The sequence below is a fragment of the Bombus pyrosoma genome, linkage group LG11, assembly GCF_014825855.1.
Source record: "Bombus pyrosoma isolate SC7728 linkage group LG11, ASM1482585v1, whole genome shotgun sequence".
Lineage (NCBI taxonomy): Eukaryota > Metazoa > Arthropoda > Insecta > Hymenoptera > Apidae > Bombus > Bombus pyrosoma.
This window is the reverse complement of record NC_057780.1, coordinates 11,136,748-11,155,935: the sequence shown is the minus strand read 5'-3', so window position 1 is coordinate 11,155,935 and position 19,188 is coordinate 11,136,748. Positions and strand designations below refer to the sequence as shown.

At 36.2% G+C, this 19,188-nt stretch overlaps 1 protein-coding gene across 7 annotated transcripts in view; it reads left to right on the top strand.

Moving 5' to 3' along the window:
- The window catches only part of LOC122572821 (ral guanine nucleotide dissociation stimulator), a 41,321-nt gene that overhangs the window by 5,389 nt on the left and 16,744 nt on the right, over positions 1 to 19,188 (top strand). For 2 of the 7 annotated variants that reach the window (XM_043738331.1, XM_043738330.1), the window contains exon 1: positions 9,279 to 9,453. The exons of 2 other annotated variants lie outside the window; for them this stretch is intronic. Coding sequence is in view for 2 of the 5 variants with exons in the window: in XM_043738327.1 (XP_043594262.1) it covers positions 9,240 to 9,421 (182 nt within the window). In the remaining 3 variants the exon portion in view is untranslated. Of the gene's footprint in view, positions 1 to 9,025; positions 9,454 to 19,188 lie in introns of those variants that run through there. 3 more of the 7 variants (XM_043738327.1, XM_043738328.1, XM_043738332.1) reach the window with 3 other exon arrangements.

Sequence of the window (19,188 nt, the reverse complement as noted above, 5' to 3'; positions counted from 1 at the left end):
TGGATATTGAGGTATAGGACTGATACGTCATACTGGAATCGGCCTCAAATGCAATTCGAAGGATATTTATTCTGTTATAAAATTAGAGAGTGGCGTGACAAAAATAGAATAAACTTCAATATCTGAGGAAGATTCACCGTGGAAATTAATAAGCATCGTGTGTATGGGAATACAAGCGTTGCCAATTGTTTTGTAATCGCGTGTCTCACGGAGAATTTAGCTCGTGCCTTGTTTACGATATTAGATCTACTTAAAGCCTTTAGGTGATTTTCTGTCTCGATGAAGGACAACGTCTCCCTTAACGAGACGAAGGTTATAATATGCAAGGCATGCGCGTGACCCTAAACGAAAATCACAGAAACAAAACAGAATACATAAATATTATAAATGTTATCTAAAAATGTACTTATCGATTTTTTGTAGCGTTTAAATGACGTTCGAATTATATAATGATTCTCGGTGATAAAATTACATTATACGTTTTCTTCTCCGTCACTCGCAGATTCAGACGATTAGATCGAACAGAATTACAAAGTCACGAACGAATGTCGATCGCATTCCTCTCTGCTACTTTTATCGCTGTATTTTAAGATAATGCGTAATGCAAGAAATATAAAACTGAAGGAAAAGTGATTCGTCATGATGTTAAAAAGAGAAATATAAAAATATCGACGTCTTGGTTTACATTTAAGAGGTTTGAAACCGCAAGGAGGCCAGACCTGCGGACGTCAATCATGGAAGTGTATCGTGGTTCGAGCAGTTTCTTATTGGCGTTGTGAAACTGCTATCGGCTACGAAAGTCGAACGTTTGTACAAATGGCCGGATTACGATTAGACAGATTAAAACATCCGCTTTTACTTTTGCGGAACTCTATAGACCGTCTCGGTGGACGAATATCGGTTGTTACTTAATAAAGTATATAACTTGCTGTTGCAATTTGAAGGGAAAATTGCTGTGTAACGATTCGAGATATGAATGACTTTCTTTTTTCTATCCAGTTGCAATATTGCCTGTGGTATCAATATCTTTCGTTACATATTTAACCAACAGTCTTAACTCCAAACATACTTTCTCATTAAATAGTTCCATATTTTTTGTGAATTGTATACTTCTTTTAAAATAATCAAATAGTCCGTGACTTTTGTCTCTCGTATTTGCATGAAAAATCTTTGTATAAAAGAACTTTCATTACTTTTATATTCAACGTTCTTCTTTTATGTTTTCTTTTTTCTAAATCTTCTTTTATAGTAAAATAAACAACTATTGAATTAAAAACAGACACGTTTGTCTCCAGTGAGTTACTACAATGCGTTAAGATCAAAGCTTACCGCCAGGGACTTGACCGACTTGAACCGTCCAATTCTTTCGACAGATTCGTCCTTGATTGAAATATCATTTCCGCGAACATCGGTATCGTCGCGACTGCAAGTCGTAACATTCTGTCACACGATCGGAACAGAAATACATCACTCTTTATCGATGCTTATCGATACTAAAAATATCGTTTGAACACCTGGCAGGTTAAGGAGACCACCATCGAAGCGATTGGTTTTCGTGCAAACGTAAAAACGTGATTCGTGGGTCGCGCGTGGGACACGCACGCGTCTCCGTGACTCACAACACCTACATACGTGAGTCTGAAATCGCTCAAGGTTTCGGCGTGGTGCAATTCGGCCAAGCAATTTCGCGCGTTCCATGATCGACAGAGACGACAATTGTAAAATAAAAGGAGATTGTATATTTGAATGGTACTGGCCAGAAGAATCAAATCGATCACAGGCGAAAAATGTGACAAGTCACATCAGTCATCTTTTAAAAAAGGAATAACTTCAAAATTCATTACATCGTCAATCGATCTTCGACGCTATTTTGTCGTTTGATTTTTTAGGATTAAATATCATGTTTTGTCAACCTCTGGAGCATTTACAAGATATTAATAACATTATTTATTGTATATGTGGACCGATATTGATTAAGTCAAGCTATGCCACTGACTTAAGGGGGTATCCTGAATTAGAATGTTCTAAAACAGCGCCTTTTCGTGATTTTTTTTTAGAAGGGAAAGAAAGAAATGAAGTTATTGAATTTTGAGGTATAGTCTTATATATATTTAACGAATACAAAGAAATTTTTTTAAAGTAAAAAATAATTACAACAGATTTCTAGACCTATTTCACGGGCTGCAGTTTTCAATCGGCGTGAAAGATCCACCTTGTAATTCTTGACCGCAACAAAAAACCAAAAAAGGATTAAATTATTATATATGTTTCTTCTCGATGAACTAAAGAAGTTCGTCAAAAAGTTTATTTAAATAATTGTTATAGCGTCTTAAAGTTTATTTTTTCTTTTTATAAAACATATCTTTTCTTTAAACCTGCCAAAGTCTTTAATTTCACACTATTTTCTGCCTTTTTTTTAGTTTATCGAGGAGAAAAATATATATAAAAATATATATAAATAAATATATATAAATTCTTAAGAATTACGAGGTGGATCTTTCACGCGGATTGAAAACTGCAGTCCATGAAATAGGCTTAGAAATCTGTTGTAATTTTTTTTTTACTTTAAAAAAAATTTCTCTGTATTCGTTAAATATATATAAAGCCATACCTCAAAATTCAATAACTTCATCTCTTTCTTTCCCTTCTAAAAAAAAATCAGAAAAAGACGTTGTTTTAGAACATTCTAATTTGGGACAACCCCTTAAGTCACTAACAACTAAACTAATATTATTCGTTTCTTAGGAAACACGACAAGGAAAGAAAAAATAAGTGAAAAATCGATTAAACGAGAGGGAAATGAATTTATAGCGTGGTAACAGCGACTTTGTTGCACATATGATGATTAAATCACTAGGGCACTGCTGCTAATTGGATTCTCGATAGCTGTGTGCACAAAGAAACAGGTTTTGTTTGCTCTAATGGCTGGGAACTCAGACAGTTGACTACCACTGCTGGCAAACACGTGTTTTATATCGTTCGTTCTCGTGTGAAAGTGGAGAAAAGCTTTCGCGACCAAAGAACGTCCGACAACGATCGTATCGTCCTTAGCTCCTGGCTATTTTACTCAAAGACCTTGATTTTCCTTGAAATTTTGATTTATTCCGATCAAGTTTAAAAAATTATTCAGCATAAATTATTTTGATAAATTGCATTTGCCTGAGAGTGTTCCTGGAATTTCCTATTGAGCGGAGCTCACTCTGTCTACGATTAGAAATTTATTCACTGCAACTACATACGTGCCTCTTGTTTACGTATTTTGTAACTAGTAGGTTCGATTCTTTCGCATCGAAAATTCCGTTTTATCGGCATTCACGGTTTAGTTAGCGTAATTACTTCACATAATTGTGAATTCTGGCGCAATTTCCTCACTGAAATTCTCGTTTCTTAGTCTCTTACAATGCTTTATTATTTAAGAATTATACACGCACATATATTTATGATTTTTAAATTTTATTTCATTCGCTTATATAACTCTTCATCATTTACAATTTCTTATTTCTCCTATCTTTTTCTCTTTTTTTTTCTCGTAAGTCCGCAAAATTCTGCTCATGCGTTAGGGTTAGCACCTAATATTCCTCTTGATCAAACGTCTGTGATTTCGTGCCATACTGATTATAACTGTTTCGTTCAATCATAAATCTCATCAGCGATATTTCCTCTTCCCATCAGCAATATTTCCTCAACCAGTAATCCTATCATTTTCCATCTATCAAGCATCTAACGATTACGACCTCAGTCGCTTTTTTTCAAAATAATCGTAGCCGGCGATCCCATCGTTTGGTTTATCGGCTTGTTGTAGCATCGATACATCGTTTTATGTTTAAACGTATTCCGTTAGTTAGTTTCTTCCGTATCAAGCCATACGTCGAACCCGCAGGACGTCCAGGAGATTCATCAGGCAGAGTTCTACCGAAGAAGAAACCGGCGTTCACGGATGATTTCACGAGAGAGTAACGGGGTTAATGAACATCGTCTCGCCTAGGGCGAACGTTTTATCGACTCTGTTTGGCTTTCTAGGAGTTATTTCGCTTGTACACGCGAACAGACGCTCGACAACCTAGTCGCTACGAAAGTAAACGACCTTAAGACTGACACAGCACAGGCTGGATCGCAATTACTACCGGTAGTCTGCTGGTCCAAAAGCGAGATGCTATGAATAAAGAGGCTCCAATAGGCGCGAATCTCTTCACCGTTCAATTTTTCATTATACATTTTCATGGTTTTTCGGGAATAGAGGAAGCGTTTGTAAGTACTTTCTGCGAAGAATTTGTAATCTTTAGTGCACTGGTTTGTTGGAAGTGATGGTGATTGGAGGATCAATTTGTCGACTTTGGAACGTTGCGTTATTGGAAATATTAGTTTTTAGGATGAGAGCTGGATCTCGGTAAATTTTTAAACGTATTTCTGATGATTTATACTTGTTCGTACGTACTGATTTATTTAAAGGATGTCTGGTGAATTGCTGGGAATAAAATGTGATAATTAAATCAAATTTAGGATGCTGCGTTATTAGATTCGTTTCTTGTGATCTAATATTTAGGTACATTTAGTTAGGTTTGTATTTCTTTCGATGACATGTATATTTTTAGATACAGAGACAGGTCAACGAGCTTTCTGCCTTCGTTGGAAAATTATTCTCTGTAACATTTACTCATGCGCCATGTCGTGCATACTTTTCGCTATGACTGGATCCGCTTTTTGTTCGTTTAACCAACGAACAATCAGGGCAAACGGTGTCCAAACAGAGGAAAATGGAACGAGGATATCTCCAGATTGGTCCCTAGCGTAGCACAAGGGGGTTCGTTTCCCGCCAATTCTAGGGATGAGAGAAACTCGGTATCGATTTTACGTCCTGAACCATACTCTTCTGCAGACTGACACGAGTGGTCCGTTGGAGTACGCGTTCAAGCTAACAAGATTTACTGTTCGGTGAATTACAGGCAGGGTAAGAACAGAGCGAGATGAGGTGAAACAAAACGAATCGAAACGTGCCAGCGAGCGAAATGCACCAAGTCACGTATATGATCTCGCACGCTGCGGGTATAAACGTACCGCGAAATCCGCGAAAACGTAAATTTCACGTCTTGATGTCAACTTCCCAGAAGTTGAAATATAGACAGGCATCCGTTGGAAGTGACTTCGTGGAAAGAGGAAAATTTTAATGAAATTCTAAACCGGACGTAATGCAAACTTCTTTTTCCAAACGATTTGATAATCTTTTAGTCGTTTCAACGAATATTTCATTATTAATTCTCTAAATTATTCGAACTATATGCTGTAACATTTCATAAGCGATAATATTACATACACGATAAAATAATTAAAATAATTAGGACCACGTGTAATAACAAATTCATGAGTAACAAATATATAGATAATTATATATACGCGGCGTTGTTTATGCTATCTCATACCTTTTACGACGATTAAAACTAAAGATATCATATCACAGAGCATAATTTCCTACATAGTTCTTTCGAATTATTAACTTGTATGTGTGCTGCTGTTGGTAAATTTCTATTCTATATAAAATTCCGATACATCTTACAATTCTACTAAAAAAATAAGAATATTAAAAACGTCGAGTGATTGTAATTTAATGACCAAATGCTGTGAATCGTCGACCTACACGCGTCTTTTTTTTTCGTTATTAAATGCCTTCGAATTTCCTTTCAAACTAGATGTTAAGTTTCAGCTGTTATATTTAGACTATTGTTCACATTTCTCCGCGCCATAAATCATTTTGAATTACGGCCTACGGCCTCGTATAATCAGTTTGCAACACGATGACGTAGTAGATGGTGGGTTACGTCACACTCACGACGTCACGGTAGCATTTATCACGTGAAGGTTGGCGATTCCAGTAGCGCGTAGATGATAACGAGTTGATAAATATAGTTGGTCACCAGTGACTGCAATTGTTTATCGATTCACGTGCCCGTTCCAGATCGTACCACCTCACCACCCCCGCAGGACTCGACATTGTCTAGGGTGGCTTTCAGACGGCTTTGTGCCTCGCAAAGATCTCTTTCAATTTAAAGAAGCGGTCGATTCTTTAAGAATTTTGCACTTTAGTTTGCAACGTGAAAAAGTAGCTTGCTAAATAGCGAGAAGAATCTTCGCAAAGAAATATTTAAAAGAAATAATCAACAAGACAGAAACGTTACTAGTCTGCGGATGTTTACGTAGCTATTTTTGGCAAATGTAAAGCTGCAACAAAATATACATCGAAAATTATGTAAGATAATTAATCAGTTAAAATTGTGAAAAACAAAGTGTAATACTTGCTATGGTATTTAATTGGAGAAACGAACTTCTGCTTAGGTTCTGCTCTTTTGGTTATATTCATAATAATCTGAATTCGAAATATTCACAGTTTAAGTATTATTAAGAATAATTATTCATAGTTTAAGTATATTATTAAGGATAATTATTCATAGTTTAAATATTACATAACAGAAAATATATAAAAGAAGACGAACAAGAAATACGTAATACACTTAAATAATCAGCAATCTGATTCGTTTCATTGTATTTCCATCCATTTTTAAAAACATCGTGAGTAAATGGTTTTCTGACGACAGGATTGAAGCGAAAGGTATTCTTTCAACGGGACAAAAGTGGCGTCGTAAATGAAAGTGGCACTATCTACTTGCATGATCGTTCTTGTAATAATATAATCCGTTAAAAAATCAGCACAACCGAAGATGGTTTCACGGTCTCGTAGCATAAAGACCGGAATGTTGTACTCAGCCACCCTTGCGCGGCTCTCTGTCACCCTCGAGCACGGTGTAGGGTGAATTTGATGACTCAGGTCGCTTTATATGGGGAATGAAATTACGCTCCGTCTCTCTACACTCTACCACCATTGTGACAGAGAGCAGACGGACGAACATCTTGATGCTGAAGTAGCTGCTTTGCTTCAGGGAGTTTTTGCAAAGTGGAATCGTCTCCGCTGCCATTTCAACAGTATTTCAAAAGTTACAAGTTCATTTTACATTTTAAAAGTTATGATTTTATCGTGTGTTGTGACGCGCTTTAAATCGTTCCGACAGATTCGTTCGGTGGATTGGAAGAAATTTAGGATAATTCGATGAAGTTTTATGGGTAACTTGAATCATAGAAGATTAGGTACCTTCGATTATATTATATATATGTATCTTTAATAGAATCTCAGATTCTATTAAAAACACACACTTTATTCTCAAGTGATCTTGTTCCAAATTCTCAATAATGTATCATAGTGTATATAAAACTAAGCCTGAACAAAATTTATCGAGTCGTTTTATCATCAGACACTTGCTAATTCCGATTTGCCAAAGGAAATTTTCACTTCATATACGCGTTTAGCTGATACCTAGATAACGCGGTGATTACGCGTAATCGTGGGAGACAATGTCGAGTTTCCAGGATTCATGTAGAAAGCGTGACCGAAACAAAATTCAGCGATTCGAAGGGGAGCGTGCGTACGTGCTCGCGTGGAGACGCGGAGACACGCATAAATTCCTCTATGCTCACGGTAACAGTCTGTTTGATTATGGTATTATTGGCACGCGATGCGCATCACGCAGAAATGTATCAAAGCAATACTCGTTCGTCTGACCACTATACGCTCCAAATAATTGGCCTAATGCCTGCTACTATTTTCACTTTATACGTGTACATTCGATGGACAAGTACTATGTTCAACGTGCGAGGTACAGCAATGTTTCTTTTTCTATAGAAATTTAGTCGTCGTTTCTGTCGATGTAATTTGCCACGCATCAGACGTGAAATTCGTGTCGATTCTCAAGGCCTGGGAAAGGAATTATGCTAGTTGGTCATTGTGGGATAAATTTAATGCTTCGAATGCTGTAATATTCTTGGCGTATTATTTCATACCTATTCTTTATCGAATCTCAACTCGTAATCTTTCTTTTCCTTCGTAATATAACATACGGTTGGAAAGTCTAAAAACAATATTTAACAAAATTGACGCACGATCTTGTTACGTGGCATGAATCAAAATACGTCATTCAATCATATTGCAGCTGTGACACGTTTGAATATATTTTTTTGATAACTGTAACGTAAGCTTGTTTATTAATCGTTTTACGCAATGCGCTCATAGTATTTTCCAAATGCTCGTGTTTCTATTATTTCTCCAGATAACTGTATTGTAAAATGATATATGGAAATGATTGCTCGTCACGAGTTCCTATGGATGATAAAATCTAGCGGAATCGAATCGAGGAATTTATCGATCGAGAGTTGCCGAGTCCTCCGATGGTAATGTCATGCATCGACTTTATCCATGGCATGTGACAGATAGCGGTACTGTATCATAGACGATTAGTGATCGTATATGGTTAAACGAAAACTGGAATTTACAAGAGCTGTAAGTGGGCATCCTAAGACGAATAAAAGTTATTTCAATCTTTTTTATTTAAATAACACAAATATTTTCATTTTTCTTATCTAGATATCAATTTGAAACTATATTTTTATTTCTTTCTTCAAATCTCTTTTGAAGATTTTGAAACTCGAAGACTCATCAGAAATGATCATTTCTCGTATCGTACGACAATCTTGTCAATCGCACACCAAAACACGAATTAACTTCAAAATAAATTCCATAAACTTCTTTGCTGTATCCTGTACCCCGATCCTACGATCTTATTGAAATTAATTGTACTTATTAAAATGTACAAACTTTTAATCTAGAAATTTCTACAAATCTTCCAATTCCGAAACTTCAATCATATCTCTTCGTTAATCGATATTAATCGCTTTATCATTCCATTATCTGCTATATCAAAACAACGAATGAAAAATGAATTCCATACCATTTATTTGTATGAATGTACATCCTGCGTGTCTCGCAAATATCCTGGCGCTTGAAACCTAACCATCATCGTCGCTAGTGTCTTCCAACTACGGGCGACGAAGATTTACGTCAATGCACGACCCACGGTGATAATGGAGACGAGTGGCCGACGTAAGAGCGTGGTCAGTCCGATTGCATTGAGCCGGTTCGGCCGAATTACGTGTTCGCGGCGTTCAGAGTCAGTCGTTGTCGGGACGGCGAGCCGCGCGGTTCGGGCACGTACTTTGTTGTTGCCGGTGTGAAACGGTCGCGTGACTGTTTCTCCTTTCTCTCCCTTGGTCGTGTTCCATCAACGACCACCTGTGTTTCGTTCACGGCGTGCCAGCGTCCAACAATTTTCGGCTACGATAGGCGCCTACGTTGCCTCTGCATGCGCGTGTGCGTGCGTATACCTGAAACAGAAGTTAGGCCAACGGGAGAGAAAGGTACGAGGGCAGGTGTTGAGGTATACGAAGTTTACCGGAGTTTGAGTCGTGTTTCTTGGGGATTTCGGGTCCAGTTCTTCGCTTCTTTGTTCGAACGCACGATTTTCTTCTCGTGGAGGAAGCTGTGGTGAGTGATCGTTGGATCGCTGGAATTTTGAGGTGAATTTTGAGGCATTAGCGTGCTACAGAGAATTAACACACGTTTGTAAAGTTACTTTAGGCGTTTTATTCTTCCAAAGATTAAAATGAAATTTACAATTTAAATATTGAACTGAATACATACAATGAAAATCAAATATTAAGATCTGATGTAAATTTTGTCTCGCAAATGTGTGTTAATTCAGCAAATGTGTGGTGTCATTTACTAGGCAATGTACATACGTTTCATAAGACAGTATATTCACGAGTAACGCAATTTAACCCTGTAACGTCCTTTCGATTATTTCATTCGATCAAATTATACTTCTCTATCGTTAGAAAAATTCTTAAGCGTGAGAAAAATATGAAAGAATACGCAATTTTTCATGTCAATTGTATACTAATGACTCTCTTAAAACATGAAAAGCCGTTTCCTCGGTTAAAAGAAAAAGAAGGTTGAAACGTAAAATATTCATTCGCTTGCAACAAGATTCGACGTCCACTAGAACAAACGTACTGCATTGTCCAGTAAATGAATACACTTATTAGAAATAATAAACGTTTTCATCCTGATCGATACTTTTGTTAAAACGTCGTGTAAATGCGTACATTTGACACATTCGTTCAATTTTACATCTTCATTGCAACAAAAGTACAGAATAAATTGTACACAGATTATATGAATTTTATTTACAATTAAGCGGTATATGTAGTTAAGTAATATTTGAAAATCGAAAGTTTGAAACTGCGTTCGTGGAGATCGAGCTGCTCCGTTTACAAGCTATCGTACATTCCTGTTTTTAAGGGTAAACAACGATCGAACGATGAGAATAATAGGTTTGCAAGGTTGCGGTCGTGAGTACTGTTTGTGGCCATGAGATCTCGTAAAGATATCGAGCCGCTCTGTTTTTCGTTTCATTAGAAATTCTACGATGTACTAACGGGACATTGTTTCCACTGATTGATCGATATTTTTCTAGACTCTAAGCACATTAATGTCAGTACGTATAGATTTGTACGTGTACTGTATTTCAAACCAACTATAGAACAACGTATAATAAAGCATACGCGCTGGGTATGACAAGATAGAAAACTTTTTATTACGCGATACTTGAATATTTTTAATAAAAGATTCAACGAAAGGAAAATCACTCATTCGATTATATTATTTCATTGGACGTATGTCTAAGCTTCATCATGGAAATGTTTGCACAGAGCGATGCCAATTCGTTCGTTTGAAAGATTGAATTTGTTCTCACGCCTATTGACACGACGCCTTGTAATTGTGTCTTTATCGCCTCTATTTGATACCTATCAGAGCGTATGGTATTATCGTCATGTTGTCAAACTCAACAATAAGATAAAATCATCAAATCGTCAAGCTTAAAAACTTTAACAATTTTCTCAATTGATCGTTCGAACTTTCAAGTCGGACGACGTAATAAACGAATAAGAAACGTCGTTATATGAGCGAATATCTTATAATGTTTTACTATATTTTCAAATTTTTTCGTTTCGATGAAGAGATTTAAGGAGTGGAACAAAATAACGAACAGTATGTTAAAATGAATACCGTTGTATGAAATACGTAATAATATTATTATGTGACAATATGAAGATATAAAAATATTCCTGAGCAAAAGATATAGGAGATAGCTACACAATGAAGGCGTTATAAGTTGTAAAGGAACGCTTCAAAAGGGGTTGCAAAGTATATCAGGCGATTGGTATTTTTCTATTAGTTCTTTCTATCAATTAGTCCACATTTCTCGTATTTGCGATATTTCGTCAAAATACGCAGTTCTACGCACACAGCTTGGTCAAATCTTATCAGAGCAAGCAGACTCGCCTCTTAAGAGTATACGAACATAGCGAGGAGGTTTATGGGTTCTAGCAACACTTTGGAAAATCGAACGCCTTGTCGCAAGTTACACATGTTGTATACGCCTAGTGTTGAACGTAAACGATCGCGTACCTATGTATTAACGGCGTATGACTAAGCTATCTGTTATGTGCCACGTTCCTATAATCCGCTTATTCTCCGTTGTCTTAATTGTAATTATTGGCGTGATCGCCTCGTGAAAAATTGAACGGTGTATCGCAACGTGTAAAAATAGACGATTACGCGGTTGGAATTTTTTGCCAGCTGGTTTTCCTATTTCCGATTACATTCTTAAAATGTATCAAATTTTTTAAATCTCCCGCCATTATTTCCTTCAACGTTAAAGGTCCAAAAAATTGATCGTAATATTGATTAGTTTTATCGTGAATTCTTATATTTTATTCGTATAACACTGAACTAGTGTTACTTCATTCTCTGTTATAATTATTCAGTAATTAAAAAACCTGTTCATTACTGAATACAAAATATCCCTTGCGGTGATCAAACTCTGCATTGAAACACCAATTGCTATTTGCTAAATCTCGGATCAAGGAAAAAAGATGGCAGTTTTAATTACAGAAGATTAATATTTATCGTATCTCTTGACACACGTTTTTTCCATATCTCTTCATTCCAGAAACAAAAGAAAAAGGAATACCTCGATGAAAATACCTTCGCTCTATTGGCTTTGTAGATTGGGTTAAATCCAACCTGTTCCTCCCGGTTTATTTTAACAAAGTCTATTCCGATTGAATAGCCAAAAATTCTACGTTGAAGCCGCTAGCTCTAAAGTGCACACGAGATATCAACCAGAATACAGCAAATGGATGGCAAACAACTAGGATTTCGAGGACGCGGTTGAATGAATTGCGCGTATCGTTGTGAACACGCGGTTCGTAGCACGTGTATCATTGTAGCGTGTCGAGAAACGAAGTAATTTGGTCGAACGTTTGGCATGAATTCCGAAAGAAACGTTTACAAGTCGGCATTAAAAATACGGCTGTTATCACACGGGCTACGTTTGAAACTTCACCTTGGATAATCGCGAAAGCACAGTTGCTCGAGTGAATCTCTCTTTTTTTTTCTTATCCTCTTCATTTTGCTTTCTTTTTTATTTTTATTTTTTTTTTTTTTTTTTTTATTGGCGAGAAGGGAACAGCGAAGAGTCAAGGTTGACTCGCGTTTTCGAAACCGGATCGAGTATGCTAATGTAACAGTGACATCCGCGTCAGATTCGACCTCTTCCCTTTCTTTCCTTTTTATCACTGGCGAGTCTTATCTCTCGTCGCGGTCATATTTAATTATAGCAAAGTTTACTTCATTTATGAGTGCTACAGTCAGTGAAAGGGCAGATGTCTTCAATTTATTTCTGTCTCGTAGATAATGGATTGAGAAACTTTCGAATTTTTTGAAGATTAAAATTCTTCTCTTACGTAAAGCGCGTTTATGGTTGAAGTAACAGCAGTCCTTTATATCTTAATGATGCTCCTTAAGACAGTGAGTAAGATACTAAAAGAAATTGTCCTCCTTATAAGATCTAATTTTTCTCCGTTTTCTGACTATTATTTCACTTGATATTCAAATACTAGGTATTTTAAGAATTGAAAAATACGTATTAAATATATAAGCTTCGAAAAGTTCAATGACGATTATTAATGCTATGACAATCTACATTTCCAGAATATTCAAGAGGATAGCAAAAGTACATATTTAATTTTAAAACTAAATAAAAACGCGGTCTTTGTATACTATAGGATCATTTGCCGGCATTCGTCGGATTTTTAAATTATCTGTATAAAATCTATAAATATTTATTTTCGTATACTTCCACAGCCTTTATCCTTGAAATGACTCAGGGCCTGCTCTCAATCGGTCATAGGAATAATTCGCGGTTATATATCATTGCCATACACATTCGTTTCTTTGTCGGCGGCATTCGTCGAAAAGACGCCTGACTTTACGACATTCGACGTGATTCGCAGAATGATAATTGATAGTTTCCTACTCGTGGCCTGAGCAAGCTCAATTTCCCTCTTGCTCGAGATTACGAACGCTAGAAAATTGTTCTCGGGTGCTTGAGTTTCTTCAGTTCCCTGAAAACGATTTGTTACGTCCCGTTATCTGATACGGGCTGAATTCCGTCCCTCGGTCGGGACGACCACTAGGTTTGCAAACATCACGGGTCGGACCGCAATAATTCTAAGGCACAGTTATCATCAGGGAGGATAACGTGCCCTCAATGCAGTGGTCTTTAAGCCGAGTCATCAAAGTTCATCCAGTCGTCGACGGCATCATCCACACGGCCACGGTTAAGACGGCAACCAGCAGCTTGCATCGAGGTGTCAAACATCTCGTTCCCAAACCAACCCGTTCCAGTAGAATCAATCGAGAGGGAGTTTGATGGAAGATCTAATTAACTCTATATTCACAATATCTTGATGGGTACCTTCTCAACGGGGGAGGATGTTACGTCTCGTTATCTGGTAGGGGCTGAATTCCGTTCCTCGGTCGGCACGGCCACTGGCGATGCAAACATGATAAGTCGGACCGCAATAATCCTAATTCACACAGTCATAAACTAAATATCGTTTTCTATTTCAACTTCAGGGCCCTCAATTGCTGCAACATAGAAGTCAAATCGAGAAATTCCTTAGGGTCACTGTTGTCCGATCTATGACGTTTGCACTGCTAGTGGCTGTCTCGACCGAGGGATGGAATTCAGCTCCTATCAGATAACGGGACGTAACACGATTTTACCTGGTAGTTTCGTAGGGGGTTGTGGTCGTTCGAAATTAGCCGATGGAATTGCTCTCATGTTACGTGATCAAATTCAGAATGTGATTATAGCTAAAGTGCACTGTGATTGAAAGAGTATCTATGGTAGAACATATTTCAGATGAAATACTCCTAGCGAATTCATTCCGTATTTGTAGCAAATATATTAGCAAGTTGGTATTATTAGTTAAAAGTGGTATTATTATTCGGAGGAATTAGGAAATCCTGTCTTTCTTTTAACAGTTTCACGTCCAGTGACATGGACGTGTTGTTAACTGCAGGCCAAGTGTTTAGTGTCCGGTGACACGACGTTGGTGTTACGTGCAGGTCGACCCTTCACGTGAAGCTTACGAACTTGAAATATTTTACCAAAAAACGTCGGTTACTGGTTAGAGCTGCTAGTAAATTTATGCGGATGAGAAAATATTGAACAACTCAGAATATTTGGATGCTGTCAAAAGATAATGATTTATAGTTGTTTAATTTTCGATAAAAAATAAAATACAAGCGTATTTTTCTTAATAATGAACCAAGTAGATGAAACAATATATAAAATTCGTATTTATCTAGGAAATTTTTTTTTATTTCCAAGTTCTTGTGATATAATAGTGTAGCAATCTATAATAGTATGTTTTAATGTTCAAGAATAACAATTCTCTCAAGCGGTTTGTTATTCGTAACAGTAAACTTTTTTCCAAAACACTTAATTGCAGAATAAATTATTTTCCTCTAAGCGAGAATATTCTATTTTATTCACGGGCATAGAGAACTCTTTCTAACCTTCTGCCTTCGTTAAACGCCTAACTGACGAACTTGTGTACAAACAGTTCTGTTAATGCTTACATCTTGCGGTGAGTAACATGACGTATTAACATCCATGACCTTATATTACGTATTTATCGAGCGAGATTGGCTACGAGTCTTCGTAGGGAGTCTCCGTTAGAACCAATGCAATCTGCGGATTTAATTTGCTGATTCTAGACGCGCAATCGATCCTTCGTAGTTATCTATCAAAGGAATCGTTTCATTAGGCGAATCTTTTTCGTAAATGGTCTTACGTAAAAAGAAATATCACAAAAGAACTTGCTTTAAAAATTAGAATATTCTGACTCACAGACGGGTTAACGTTTACGTTTGTTGTTTATTTATAATCTGTAATAATAAATTATGGCATGTAAAGTATCTGATAATTTTTTCGGAAGTTAAAAATAACTATTGCAAATATGATTTTATTATCAGAGCGGAATAAAGTTATTTTATAAATTATTTCAATGAATTGGTATATACGTTTAAGAACGCAGTATTCGGCTCAAAGTTTTCGAACGATTCGTAAGGCATTCATTGTCCCACGCGTTAAATAAGAAAATAACGTAACAGCCGAGTCATTTGAGCCGCCAAATGATTCATGCTCGCACGAAACGCACTGCAACTTAAAACACACTTCCTGCTACGGAGCGGTCCACCAGCTCCCTTTATGGACTATAGCCACATTGCATAATGCAATCTGAGTGCCTGATCTTTGAGCAGCCATTGCTCGATATTCCAGATAAAATACATATAACGCGTACAGGCGTATATGTATAACTTCTAATCGACGGAACGATCTGCGATAATAATTTATATCAAATTTTCAATTTTCATAAATCTGTCAGGAATCGATAAATCTTTCCGATCAGTTTCTTTCTATCTCGAAGATAGACGATCAATTTATCACGTTGACATTACAAATAATTCGAAGTATATATTTTTTAGGCGTCTGAAATGTTTTTCTAATTATAAAATTGTAGGTATAAATTGTAAGTATTAATACCAATATGTACTGTACTTATAACAATGGAAGTTAATTAAGAATTTGCGTAGAACAAAGCTTCAGCTTCGCCTTAATATAGAATCGATAAACGTAAAGCCAAACATAACGACGTGTTCTCATATTTTCTCCTCCTTCAGAAATAAGATTGTAACTTACGTATCTAGGGATATGTATTTTATCACAGAAACAGAAATATTATTTACGTAAAAGTTAACGAATATTTAATGAAATTATTGAATTACAGTAGGGAAATGTTAGAAATATTTATAAGTACCATATATAAAGTATTACATTCTTTCTATGACAAAATAGATACATATTAAATTATTGAATTATAATAAAAAAAATTGCGATATAGAAAAAAAAATTCCATAGTCACATCGACTTTCAAAAAAGACAAGTTAATGTAACAGACACGCGACATTCGTCAAGCAGAATCCTCGTAGCTCTTTGTTAATTCCTCTCAATTGAGTGCAGAATGCTCGTAAAACTGCTGTTTCCGCGGAGTCCATGTTTTTCAACTTATGAATCACACAGATATCGTTATACAAGTTTCTTTAGTCACGTTTCGATTCGAAGCCTGGTTCAAAGTTCGAACGGACACGAAGCTTTTTCCATCCGCACGGAGTACTTTTTTTTCGAATCGCGGCTGGCCGTGGACAAGTGATTAATTCACTTCGCAAGCACGGTGCGCGAAAAATAACGAGGAGCAAGGGGTTTAAGATTGTGACAGACAACCATACGTTTTTCGTGGCAAGCGGCGACGGGGCGTTTGTTTTATCGAAACGAGGCGTCGCCGCGACGGTTGACGGGCATCGACACTTTTATCGAGCCACGAGGATTTCGCTCAATCGTTTCCACGTTTTAGGGACGTCCTATTGAATCACCTTCCTAGGTTCTATTCCTTTTTATTGTCCCCCGATCTACGTGTCTCTCTCATGTTCGACAATTGTAGATAACGACGATGTCCTCGTTTTTCTTTCGATTCTTTTTTCCAAGTGAATCTTTTCGTTCTTTATTGCCGGCCCTGTTTTTTCTTTTTTTTCTTTTTTGCCAGAAATCGTCCTTCTTTCCGTGAATCATAAAAAGAAAACTCCTCGCGTCTTTTGCATGATTTCTAGGAGACTTCTTTTCCTTTGTTAATGTTCGCAATTTTTATTGTGCTTGTATGTATTGTTTTATCGTTCGCGTTACGATATTGTGTTACTGCTGCGTAACGAATCGGCACGTGGGAAGTTCTAGACACATAGAATGCACTTTGGCGGTCATACATCGTAGATTAGTTTGATAAAATGGGAAAAAATATCGTTCTCAGGCTGTTTCTACGCACGAGAAAAATAAGTTTTCTGTCGGCCCTGAACATCAACTTTATCGAGATATTTTAAAATCTCCTCCGTGTTCCAATACCTGATTTATTCTTGTGTTACATTAATCTTCTGTAAACAAAATGCTTTCTAATTCTGACAAAATCGATTACAATATATCGATTGCAACTTTTTCATCCCCAATATCAATACCAATTCAAGTCCAAGGGAACAGATAATCGTTATAAATAGGTTGGACGGTATCAGAAGGATAGAATACTAATAAGATATAATGTCAAGTGGATAAAATAAAATTTTACAAGATACTATAGAAGGTTGAATAATAATAACGCTGCAAATAGCAATTCGTATTAATGCAACGGCATAAAAACAGTTGTGTAAACAATCAGAGGATGTGCAACGAATTTCTTTTTTTTTTTTGTTTTTTCCTCGTTCGTTGATTAATACGGTATTTAAAATGTAAAAAGTCACGAAGTTGGCGAGTGTTTAGAAAATACGTGCGATTTTCAGCAACAGGAAGCGTAATTTCGCCCACGCGGCAGCAACATCCTCTTTAACGAAAATGTTTTCCATCGTTTACTCCTTCGACCTTTAAACATCCAGTAGCCAGCTATCATAGGATCGATCATGTTCATGAAAGCTTCTGTTTGATCATTTCCTTCGAAAGTCAATCGATGTGCGTAGGCAAAATGATTGTTGACGTAGTTCAGGAAAGATTTTTAATAAACACGATCCGCGTGCTGGATACGTCCCGCTGATTAAAATAAGCGAAAATGGAATTCCTCTTTGAAAATAGACTACATTTCGAACAAATTCTTCAAAATATACGTAATATTTGTATTAGCATTAATGTTACCAGGCCCGATCAAATGATCGGTTTCAAAATTTAATTTAAAATTGTACATTCCTTCTTATTTCTTTTGTTCATCTAACTTTATTATATATCATTTTTATATTCTCAGATTAATTAGTTTTTCAATTTTTGTTAGTATAAGAGTTTGCATAAAATTAGACGAACGAAAGAAATAACAATGAATGTAGAATTTTGAATTAAATTCTGTAAGCGGTCATTTGAACGGGGCTGCTAAGGTCAGTGTTTACCTAACTTTTTACCTAAATTTCATTCTGATGTTTCAACAGTTTTCGATAGATCTCTCTATATTTTCTAATATCAATAGTTTCTCAATGAGATAAAAAAATAATACAAGTTTAAAATATAAGTTTTAAGATTAGAAAATTTGCAAATCGAAGCTCATTGGATTTATTGTTGAAGTATATTCATAAAAAGTAGGTGGAAACGTCGAGTTTGTAATTTGGAGATTTGAGTTTGGGTTATAGTTTTGTGTTAGATTATTTTATATTTCGATTAGCGTTTTGGTAATACGATTGCCAATGAAATTTGTTGATAAGATATATATGAAGTGAAAGTGGAGAAATGTTATGACATTGATTTGGTTTCTCAAAACATCCATTCTAAAGAAATATTTTCAAAAATATTTTAAATAAATATCTCCGTAAGGAATCAAAATCTTCTGTCGCAGTAAATATTTTTATAGCGATTCTCATATCGCTTCTAGATTATTTATTTGCAAAAAAATTATTTACAAAACGTTCTAGCGTCGATCATTACGTGCATTTTACAATACCCAGTCGAAACTTTGCAATCGTTTAATGATAATGAATTACGATATATTTAAACTTTGGGCTCGAAAGTTATTCCGCAAGAATATCGAACAAGGAAATGTTTACAGAGTTACACAGGATTTTAGGAAAAAATCTTGTCTGTGTCAATATTTTTGTTTATTATCTTATGTGTCTCCATTATACAATAGCCAATCATCTTTTGCATCGTCGACTAAGAATCAAAGATCTATTTGAATCTTCTTGTATCACTTTTGATACATTGCTTTATTGCTCGATAACGAGAATCTCTAGAACGGAGCAGCTCGATCGAACTAGACGCA